At 31.2% G+C, this 12,360-nt stretch overlaps 1 protein-coding gene across 1 annotated transcript; it reads left to right on the top strand.

The window, feature by feature from the left end:
* Positions 1-7,999: 7,999 nt before the first annotated feature.
* LOC146910562 (uncharacterized) lies at positions 8,000-10,989 on the top strand. Its single transcript, XM_085729450.1, has 8 exons — positions 8,000-8,153; positions 8,398-8,516; positions 8,607-8,677; positions 9,538-9,628; positions 9,699-9,809; positions 9,887-9,952; positions 10,440-10,499; positions 10,882-10,989. The coding sequence occupies exons 1-8, from the start codon at positions 8,000-8,002 to the stop codon at positions 10,987-10,989; spliced, it is 780 nt and encodes a 259-aa protein (XP_085585576.1).
* Positions 10,990-12,360: the final 1,371 nt, after the last annotated feature.

Genomic DNA, 12,360 nt, shown 5'->3' on the forward strand with positions numbered 1-12,360 from the left:
TGGATTTTTTAACTAATATCCTGAGTAAACACTGATTAGTAAGATCCATTTAACGATTAATTTATACATAAAGTAACTTTTGGCTTTAATAATTCATTCTTAACCTTTTTCTTTGATTAAAGCACTACCTAATAATTTGGTCAAGAAAATAGCGCTAACTAATAATGGCAATTAGCAAAATCTAAGCATTTGTGTGTGGCAAATCTTATCGATTGGCATGACTTAGATCTTGTAGGCTAATTTCTTCCAACAGACATGGACAATTAATTTTATTTTATATAACTAATTAGTTACACGTGTATAATACATACACTAGAGTACATTTTATTTTAACTCATCCTTAGTGTTAGTGGGGTTTAGTACAGCTGAGTTGGGACTTCAGTTGGAGTATGGGTCCTCAATGAGTTTTAACTTTCAATTGCTTTCATAACACATGATGAGAGTTTGACACTCCCTTTAAGATCTTGCACTTCTTCATGCTTGGTTATCCTTTTTCTGAATTATGTAATTTCATAATAAATTGATCCTAGATTAAGATTGTTAGCAATATAATATATGAAATTTCTTTCACCATCACCAAAAAGAAGCATTTAATTAATCAAGTTAAGGAATATTCCAGCTTATGTGAGTTGCCTCAACATATAAACCCACCAATGGCACACTAAAAAATAAGTAGCTTTAAACTAAGATACATAAATCTTGATCACACTGAGATATTGAAGCTTCTATCCTCAGTTATACCTTATAGCTGCCAAACACAATAAAGCAAATGAAATTATTTTTTTAAAAAAATAAATCATTGATAAAAAAAGATACTTACACATTATTACCAACTCATTCCTCTTCATTTGTCAGGATCTGCAAAATGCTTTGTGTTAAAGTGCGAATAAATTTCACTTTAGTGGGGTGTGACAACATATTTTTCCAGCGTGTTTATGATATGTTCATATACTAATGTATAAATCGTACACAATAACCATATGCTTCTGTTTTGCATCTATATTCTATCATTTGATTCCAGGGAAAAAAATATTGTCCACTCCTATATCATTAGACTTTAATGTTTTTCAAATTCATAAAATATTAATTAATTAAAATGCTTTAGTGGATTCCTATTGAGAAGTGAAGAATTTTGCTTATGTGTGACATGTGTGTGTATCTTGAACGGCAGAAAACCTCAAATGATTGAATAAACTAGTAGATTTTTTATAACAAAAATTCTAGAAGAAATTTTCATTTGTTATAAAGTGGTGTACCCACAATTGATCTTCTCATATTATTAATTTATGTGCTTTTCGTAAGGTGAGTTTGAGACTTAGAAGAACGTTGAAGTCACATGGCTCTCATCAGCCATTTTATTTAATCACTGTATAGTACAGTTTTATTTTAGAGGGATGTTTAAATTTGAAATTTTGCTTTATCATTGCACATGTCTGCCCTACAAAACAGGGCTTTATTCAGGTAAGATAGAAAGAATAGTTACCTACTTATGATAATCAATATGAACATTGATCGGGTTATTTTCTTTCTTTTTTGAAATGATTAATCTTTTTTGTTGACAAACTTAAATGATTATTTTGTTGACAAGTTTTTGAAATTGAATGATAGTGATAACATAAATAGGAATTCAAAATTTTAGTCAAGCCCTTAGTTTTGTCAAAAAAAAAAAAGGTCAAGCCCTTAGTTAAATAAGTTTTTACCCTCTGATTTAAATAAGAGTCTGACTAACAAGTATTTTAAAGCATTTGTTAAGAAAGCAAAAAACTAGAAACTTTACAATAAAAAAATAAATTAAACATTTAAAAAGTTGATTATACACTTTTTTTTATCAGTTTTCAAGAGAATATTTCTATTTTAATTTTTTTAACAAATGTCCTACGGACACTCTTTAACATTTTTATTCAAAAAAAAAAAAAAACAATTAAACCGATCCTATTGATGATAAGAAATAAAAATAAATAATCAATCCTATTACTTCAGTCTCCAATTCTAATATGCAAGTGAGATTGGTTTTATTAGATTCCTTGCACACAATATGAAATGTGTTTGGATTCCTTTTATTTTAGTAAGGACATGGACATTACATTAATAGATAAAGTGAACAATGTAGAGGTAAAACACTTGAACATTTTACTGGAAAAAGGTTCTACATATAATGTTTGAGCAATTGCTTAAATGGTGAGACGAAGCTAGAGGGACAAAATAATTAGAAGATGATAAAAGGTAGGGAAATTCTATGGAAAAAGCATCGAAAATGGGCAGTAGTGGAGGCATGAATGGATCCATATGATGTAAGTTGACATTTAGTGACAAAAAGGGTGGGTGCTAGTGTTGTGCATTTTTAATGATGATGAAAAATTATGTGTTTTCATAGTGGCAATTGGTTTTGGTTTCCATGTGTTTATGGTAGTGATTGTTGTGTGTGCATGTGTGAACAAACCTTTCTATCATCCATCACTTTGCATCTTCTATCCCATGCTTTGGGTCCCATGCCCTTTCTTCCTCTTCACTCTTACTTTTTTATTTACTCTTTATTTCACTTTCTCTTTTGCTTGTTAAAATGTCAATATGATTATTTCACAATTTATGTATTTCACACTAATTTCATTTTCAACTATAGCACAAGATGTTCTGAAATGCAACATCGATGCACCCATTTTCAATGACTAGAATAGTTTCGGTACATGTATTTGCATCTGAGATCATTGTGGCCATACTATGAAAGTTGCTCCAAATTGGTATGAAGGCAATCATCCTCCTCAAGAAGTAGAAGCGGTGGGTTTACGTGATGCTATTTTGTGGTTTGGACAATATTATGTTTGTAAAAATAAACTATACACTTCATTATATGTACTGATTACTCACCATTACATGAATCGAAACACATATGAAGTGTATCTTTGACAAGTATAACGGCCAGTCCCACTTTGTTTAATGCCAGGGGATTCTATCATGTACTGATTATACACGTAAATACTGTGTCTATGCAACAAAATTAAATAGGAGTAAGAATTATTTCAGTAATTAAATTAGTTTTAGTACTTTAAGTACAAAGTTTATTAATTTACATCCCCTTGATTTTTGTGGTGTAAATTATCAAAGTTATTTGTTAATTTACACTACCAAAAATGAGTTGGTGTAAATTGATAAACCTCTTTACTGCTTAATTATTCACTTAAACTTTTTTTTTCAAAGATAATTATTTATTTAAACTAAAAGGTAAAAATTTAATTTCTTTTTATGTAGAGTATAAGGATAACGTGAGTATGATATGTTTTTGATGTGATCAATTAATAATGATAGAGTATAGTCGATTGTACGGACTAGCTAGCCATCAAAATCATTCAACAATAAAAACAAGGTTGGCCCTTCAATAAGGTAGACATGTGCCACTTACAATACATTATTTGGTTAAATTCATATCACACAGCAGGGATAATAAAGAAACTAGGGATTTGATGACTTGATGTGGGAGGAGATTTTTTGATTGTTGGCCTATGCTAACAAAGTTTTGATATGAAAAAGATGTCTGGGAACTCAAACATAATTGATGGCAAAAATGGACAAGTCAAGTATTTTGTGTGTTTATTTGCACCAAAGAATTTTGATAAGGTTGTGGCCTAGAAAGATCTTTAATCCTTGTAATCAAAGGGCTTGTCTCCTGATTTGGCTGTGGAGAGTCACTTTCTGATATCAATTAAAATTAATTTCTAGATTAAAGAATATAAAATAATTTTATCCAGGAGACAAAAAAATGTAGTAGTTGTTCTTCCTCTAAAAAGCTTTTGTATTAGTAAAATGGAAAACAGATACATGGATGTTATTAATAAAAGATTCGGTAATATATATAAGTAATCAGATGTTCGAACCTTGACTCTTATGTATGAAGAAACTTTGTTAAAATATGAGAATTTACCTTTTTTTATTAGATTTTTCGATAGACATTAATCACTAATAAACGATGCTGGATATTTCGTAAATGTAGCATCATTGACCGAAAAGGGTTATTGCAACATTACATGAAAATTGCTACCTTAGTCCTTACCAAATGCAATGCTTATGTACAAGACTTTAAAAGTTCAAACTAGTTAGGTTTCTCCAATAAATTAGATTCGGTATGAATATTTTATGGTGGCTCTTCTTTACCATAGTCATAAAAAGAAAAGATGTTTGGTTGGTTAGAGTCTTAAAAGATGAAAAGAAGTTAGGCATTTTTCTACTAAAATAATAAATGAGTTACTACAGCAAAAGTTAGTGTGACTTAGATGGAGAGAGTTTCCAAATGTTGGAGTCTTTGAAGAAAAATCAGTGGGAGAGGCAAACAAGTCAAATAGAAGTCCAATTGGATGCCACACATTACAAGTTAGTTATAAAGTGGGATGGGATTGACAATTAATTGGTAGGGCCAAAGACTTGAAAAGCATAAGAAATTTAGAGGGTCATTGAATTGTACAAAGTTTAACTAATTGGTTAATTGAAAGAAAAGGAAAAAAGATCTAAAGAATTAGTTGCATGTGCTAAACTGAATAATTGAACAATAGAAGCAATAAGGACGTTTAGAAATAAAAACAGCATCTCTTGTCAAAGTCTTATGGTGGGTGGGAAAAAGTGTCCACCTTGATTATAGACCACTTGTTTCCTCATTACTAGTTACTATACTTAGAAATCAACTTGTGTATCTAATCAGGAACTTGTAAAAAGAAAGAGAACTTGATGGAAAATGAAAATTATTGTCTACAGGTAATATAATAGGAATTATTAGAAGAAAAAAAATCAAGTAACAGATAGAATTAATACAATACTTGAGATGAGTTAGGTCAAAACTAAAAATTTAATATGGTATTAAAGCCGGATTATCCATTATTATATTCACGCGCCAAATCAAATAGTGTCTGAGGTAAAGAGTGTATTAGAAAATATTACACTTCCACATAAAATAAAGAAAAGACTTGCAATAACTTAGGTTCAATAAAAATACTTCATAACCTAATAGTTCCAGTATAAATTTGCAACATATAGCATAGATATTGCTGTAATTGTTTATTGACAGGGAAAAAATTGTCCCTGAATCTGAGGAGAACTTCAGAAGACAAATTCATTCTTAGCAATGTGAATGACATTGACAAGTAACTGGTTGATGAGTGTTGATGGACCACTCAAGTAGAGTTAAGAAAACTTTGGGCTTTACAAAGAGGGTTGGTTCCATTTAAAGCCCACTTCCTTGATAACCCAATGGGATTTACTTTTCCCACCCCTATCACCTTTGCACGCATCCTATGTTTTTTACGAAAATGTCCATGTGATTTTCGGATTTTAGAATCCGAATTGAGTTTTTCCATTGTTATGGGATGAAAAAAAATGAGTTTTTCACCAATTCATATTTTATAATCCGAAAACCTCAAAAAATAATGTGCGTTCCTTGCTTTTTTTCGGATTATAGAATCTGAACACCTCCTAAACACTCTTTTTCAAGGGAAAAATAGTTCAGATTATATAATACAAACTGTATTAGCACAAATTCTGAGTCTGTTTGTAACATGAATAACCAGTTTAAGGATAATATTAATCTTCCTAACTTTTATGTCATTGTTAGATGTTCTTAGTTAAAAATCCTGTTTTCGGGAAACTTGATTGCTCCGAAACTTCCCAAAGAAATCAGAAAAAAAGAAAAAAAAACCAAGGATCAAGACTCCCCTAGAAGGGACTTCTTACAGGATTCCGCCCCTCAAAATCCTAAATTTCATCGTTTAGACCAATTTTTCATTTGTTTTTTTCTTCATATTCTGAGAAAAATCTGAAATTTTTTGCATTGGTTTTATTTGATTTTTTGGTGTTTTTTTTTTATATTTTAATGATTAAGGAAAAATAGATAATTATATTTACTAAATGACCATAAGCTCAAAAGTACCTTTTTATGGTAGATATGCAAGTAGAGAGATCATATAGATCCTTATCACCAAAGTTTTAAATAAAGCTCTACAAGTGTGATTTGGATCATGACATAACAGTTTTTGCTATTGCCCAAACTACAATGTGAGTGCAATTGACGCCACGTCGACAACATTTGACTATGATTCTCAAGAATATCAAGAATCGAGATACAATAACATTCATAACGATTATTTAAAACCCTGCTTGTGACTTTGTTGGACTCAACCGAATTCTCTAAGAAAAATAAAATAAAAAAGCTAACATTTATAGTCGTAACATACTCTTTTCTACACTAAAAATTGGTGATCACAAACAATCAAAACTTGACAAAATTGCAGGTTAGTTATCATTATTAGTTATCCTTGTCTACGAATTTAGCTTTTCAACGGATTTGGATCCTCTACTGCCACTGCCACTGCATAGAATAATTACATACAATGATGTATTATACATTTGTTGTCCAAGCAATGAAGAGAAAAGGGAACACAACAAAACATAGGCAAGAAATGTCTAAGAAGAATATCGCGTTCCCTATACTATCTATCTCCAATAATGCTTCAATAGTTCAGCCTTAAGCTAAAAACAAGCAACAAGTTATTATTCAGACATAAGAGAACATATTGGAAATATGTCTAAACAGCCATGCAGGGACAGCACAGTGGACACAAGAGAATGTTTCATCATGGTAGCGAGTCTATGAGAAGAGCCAATAAAATTGTCAGACTATGATGGTTTTCTTACCGTTAGAAAAGAAAAAAGAAAAAAAAGAGTTCTTATGTTCTCACTACTTTATTTTTGTTACATTTTCTTTTTCTATAAAGACTCAATAATAATGTGTGATATAGCATTACTTTCCGTATGAAAAATGTGGCTTTACTCTCACTCTTCCTTCCAATGTACTATGGTTCTCCAACATTACACCAGCTTTATGATTTTGGTCAGAATTATTCCCATGATCACTACATACATGAATACACCTGAATTCTTTTTTTAATCTATGTAAATTTTTGTTCTGGGATGGAATATTTCCTTTTAGATCATGAAACCAGCGCATAAAGACACCCCGGCTTAAAATTGAGAATATAATCCAAATAATTTGTACTCTTTTCAGCTTTTTGTCTGATTCATAATAAAAAAATAAATATAAATTAAAGTTCTTTATCTAGAGTAATATCAATTATGTTTTGTTGATTTTTTTTATTAAAAATAGTCTTTGATTACTGTAAAAAAAAAAGTCTTTTATCATATAATATATAATGTTTGTACTGAAGGTCGGCCCAATAACTTTCAATAGTCGATGAGGTGGAATACAAGTTTTAATATTATTTACATACGAGAATTTTTTTGTCTAAAAAAACAAGTAAAAAATAAATATTTGTTGATAGGCCTAAAACAAAAGCTTTGGTAATTTTATCCTTGGACTGATCTGCTTGTATGTTTTATAAAGCTTAATGGTATGATGGTTGAACGACGAAAAGCAACGAATTCACTGCAGCCATGGATTTAGGCTGTGTTTTAATTTTATTGATTTTAAAATTGTAAAAATGCTACCAACATTTTACCGTGTGCAGATCGTGCACATATATTTCACACCATATAAACCATATAACAATTGTATTTCAATTCAACCATAAATAATTATGAAAAAAATAGAAGCTACACAATAGTATATAGCAAACAACATACATGTCCTACAAAAACATACATGTCCGTTTATGAGTTTCAAGATAGTCGGTTTAAGAACATTTCAAGTCTGATAAAAAATGACAACAATTAAAAAGTGTCTGGGAGGCACTTGTTAACAAGATCCAAAAATCATGAGAGTCTTAAAATTAAAAATTTCATCCCCTGTCCATAGAGCCTATTTCATCCCAATTTTGTGGATTTTTTTAAGGAATAATTTTGTGGATTAATTATCTGTATGTAATTTTGATGCATTTAGAAACCAATATGACAACGAGGTAAAGACAAAAATTGTGGTTTGTTCGTAGCCAAGGCTGTACACGAATCCCCCTTTCTCTCGGTCAATATGAAAACCTTGATCTAAAAGATTGATAAGGAAAAAAAAATGGAAGGTAAAAAAGAGAACTGTGAAGATTTTGGTGTTTTCTCTGCGTCATTCTTTTCACAATTTGCTACTGAGAAGGAGAATAATGCAGTTGCTGATTTGGGTTCCAAGGAACTGCGAATGTCTGATGGTCCTGTTCGTTCCCCAATTTGCTGTATGTTAGGGCATGCATACATTGGCAAAACCAAACTGTTGCAGCATATTCGAGGAGATACCGATGATGATGTTGGATATATTACCACCCAATGGAATTCCGCTACATACATTCCCTTCTGATAATATACGTCAAATAACAAACGAATTCAAACCTCATTCAAAAATCAATGACGTTCCTGGTTTACTATTTCTTGATACCCCAGGGCTCAATTCATATACTAACTTAATGTCTCATTGTTTAGCTTTATGTGATATTGCAATCTTGGTTGTTGACATTAAGCTTGGGTTACAGCCACAAACAACTCAATCACTCAAACTTTTAAAAATGATGAACAAAAAGTTTATTGTTGCCTTGAATAAGGTCACTTTTGTCTTCCACTTTTATCAACTATTGCTTGCAATATAAGTTTTTATTTTTGTGTAAGGTATTGTTGTTCTCGCTATATTGCAGGTTGATCGGCTTTCAGGGTGGAAACCGTGTCACAATGCTCCGTTTGCTAAAGCATATAAGCAACAATCTATGTATGCTCTAAATTAAATGTGTTTAATGTGAAGTTCAATCAGGTAGTGAAACATGTTTATCTTTTTTATTTGTCTATTGTGGTAGATAATTTTTGGTTGTTGTTTGACACCTTAGTTTTGATTTTCTTTCATTGCTAGATTATTACCCAGTTCAAACAACATGGGGTCGATACAAAGATATATTATCAAAACAATGAAATAGAAGAAATAGTCAGCATTGTGCCTACAAGTGCAGTAAGGTAACTAAAAATTGTGTAGCCTGCTTTGTAGCCATAATACTATTTCACTCCCACTCCTATGCTAAACAAAATAAAAAAATGATTGTTAACTTGAATGGTTAATTTGGAGCACAATATTACTTGGGCTTTTTTCATTTCCTTCTATGTGATGAAAGTTTTCCTAATTGATTTTGGATGAATTGATCGGGATTAAAAGTGAGTTAAATGTGAAGTGATTTATGCGTGAATACATACGTAAAAATGAGTTTAACAATAAATTTGTATGTATAAACTACGTTTTGAGTCAAAATCTACAAATTTTTAGCTTTAAGTTAGAAATTATACTAGAGGCAAAATCAATCCGACATCATCCAAACATGTCAAAATCAATTGTGTATCTGAAATCATTTTTGTGTTCCCTACTGTGAAACCAAACTCATAAAATGGTTGATCCCTCCCATTCATTTTCCCCCATCCTAACACTATGTTAATGTTCCAAATGGACATATCCTTTTGTATATTTTCTTCATCATTTTGGAATTTAGGAGGCATCTCCTACTATTCTAACATTCCAACGTGTTTCTTAACATCTCATCTTTGGGGAGTGTTTATGCATTGATATTATAGAACTTGGTATTTCAGCTGTGAAGGAATCCCAGACATGTTATTACTATTGGTTACGTGGACCCTAAAATCCATGGTTGAAAAACTTACATACAAGGAAGAATTGCAGGTTAGCTAGATTGTCATGTCATATTAAACTACAGAGACCTAATTGTTATTTGCCTCTGGCTACGTACCAGTGTTCTGTTTTCAATGTAACGTTTGTTGAAGGTCGTGGAACCACTATGAATGTTGTTTTAGTTAACGGTGCTCTTCACGAAGGAGATCGAATAGTTGTTTGTGGAAGGCAGGCAAGCATTTGTGATACTAATTGCATCATCTTTTAATACTTACTCTCTGCTTCTGCCTAATGAACTTTCTACTATAGGGCCAAATTGTCACCTCAATTCAATCTTTATGGACACCTCTTCCAATGAAGGAACTTGGTGCTAAGGTGCAGTTATATCTTCTACTTTTTTTTCTTTCTCTTATTTCAGTATCATATCTGTTGCTTGATTGGAAAATCAGAACTTAAGCGCATAGTTTTGTAGTATGCATATGAACAAGAGAATTTTTTGGTCCAAGTTAATATCCTTTTTCAAGTATACCTGTTCAGACTTAATATTATGAAGGGTTTTTCAAACATAGAAATTAGAAACAATGTCAACTAAGGGGATGAGAATCGCTTTGTTTGAAAGGGTGTTTGACTTTATAGCATTGACACTTTTGATAATAGGTGGTGTCCGATATTAACATTACACTGACACATGTAATTACATTCAACATTCAATTAATTTATTTTCTTTTTAAAATTATTATCGGTGTCGACATGTTATTGTCTTTGACGATTAGTTCCTTACACATAACACGGCCACCGTATAGACAGAGAAGTTGTATTATTTATTATGTCTTTCTACTAAGTAATAGTTGTCAAATTTCAGGGAACCTATCTCCGATGCAGAAAAGCCAAAGGTGTAACGGCTATCAAGATCATTGTCCATGTACTTCTTCATGATATTGACACTACTACAAAATACCCCCTTTAATAGCACTCATTTGGGGCGTTTAATAGCGCTTGTGAAGCACTAAGAAAGTCCCCGTTATTAAAGGCCAGAACCCCTATAATAGCGCTTTCTAAACGCTATTAAATAGAAACGTTTCAATAGCGCTTTCAAAAAAGCGCTAATATAGCCATATTTTTTGTGCTATTTTTGAACATATGTTTCTTAGCGTTTTCCAGAAAGCGCTATCTTAACTACCCGCTTTAATAACACTTACAGAAAAGCGCTATCTTAATTTCTTTATGCCTTTTTTCTCCATTCTAAAGTTTTTTAAATGTTTTAAAAATCAGAGTTTTGGTATGACTTTTGTATATTATTCCAGGGGATTGAAGATCCTATTGATGACACTGATTTATATGTGGTGAAGCTTGTTGATGATTCCAAAGATGTTGAAGAAACAATCTTGGAAGATAAGAAACAGCAGGATTGAAAGGCGTGGTGAGTGTTTGTGTGTAGGCGTCTACAGTTGGCTAAGCATTCTTGTTTTATAGTTATCTATCTTTAGTTTAGAAATGATGTTTGTATAGCCATTTTATGATAATTTTCTTTGTCATACTCACATAATGTTTTTATTTTATCTCTTCATTGTTTTGGTTTTCGTGTCAATAAATATCTTTCTGTATAATTTTATGGTTGTCATACAAGTTGTCGTACAAATGATAGTTTAAGTAATACACCTTTTCTGTATTAAAGTTTCCTTTTTTAATCTAAATAAAAACTAATGTAAACGACTAAAATATTTTGTGACATACATGTATGTTTGTGGACTATAGCTGATGCACAGCCCGCATTATCTGCAATTCTGCATATCTTTTGGATTTTAGTATATGCTTCTTTGATATTCCTGTTGAAGGTCAATAATTTATTGCCCTATATTATTTTGTTTGCTCTCAGCCGGTATATGTGAAAAACTCATCGATAAATAGAGACGAGTGTAGTAAAATAGGATAGATTCTACAAAGTGTTGAATTAGTATATGCTTCTTTGATATTCCTGTTGAAGGTCAATAATTTATTGCCCTATATTATTTTGTTTGCTCTCAGCCGGTATATGTGAAAAACTCATCGATAAATAGAGACGAGTGTAGTAAAATAGGATAGATTCTACAAAGTGTTGAATTAAAGTTTGAATTTCAAATGAGATAGGTGCTTGTATTTAATTTTGAGTAATGTCTCGAATATGATTGTTTTTGTTGAGAAAGTGAAATTTCAGAGAATTGGAAACAAAAGAGTCATAAGTCTTTGATTGAGAAAAATATTCACATAGAAATATTGGGATCAAAGATGAGAAATGAGTACACTAGTCCTTATTTATAGTCTTATATGACACCAACTAGAGTGGTTAACTAACCATAACCACTTAACTATAGTGGTTAACTAACTATAACCACCTAACTACTTTAACTCCACATATCTTTCAACTATAGTGGTTAACTCCACATATCTTTCAACTATAGTGGTTAACTTCACATATCTTTCAACTATTTTAACTTCTTCGACAGAAGGAACTTATGAAAAAAAAAACTTAAATCGGTTTTGACATTAATTGCCTCAATTGTTATGTTGAAATCCAATATTCCGTGATAACACCAAACAATAAATATATTAAAGAAGAAATAGATAAATGACGCTTCAAAGAAATTTGAGGTTAATTGTTTCAATTATTTTGATTAAGTGTGTTTGAAAATTCACTATTTTACATTAACACTATATAATGAAACAACTGTTTTATCTTGGTTTTCGGGTGTCAAACATTGATTACGTTTGAACCTTTTAAACCGGTGATATCTTATTTTTTCTTG

Source organism: Medicago sativa, chromosome 7 (assembly GCF_051527215.1).
Source record: "Medicago sativa cultivar Bolivia chromosome 7, Bolivia_mono, whole genome shotgun sequence".
In the NCBI taxonomy this organism is placed as follows: Eukaryota; Viridiplantae; Streptophyta; class Magnoliopsida; order Fabales; family Fabaceae; genus Medicago; species Medicago sativa.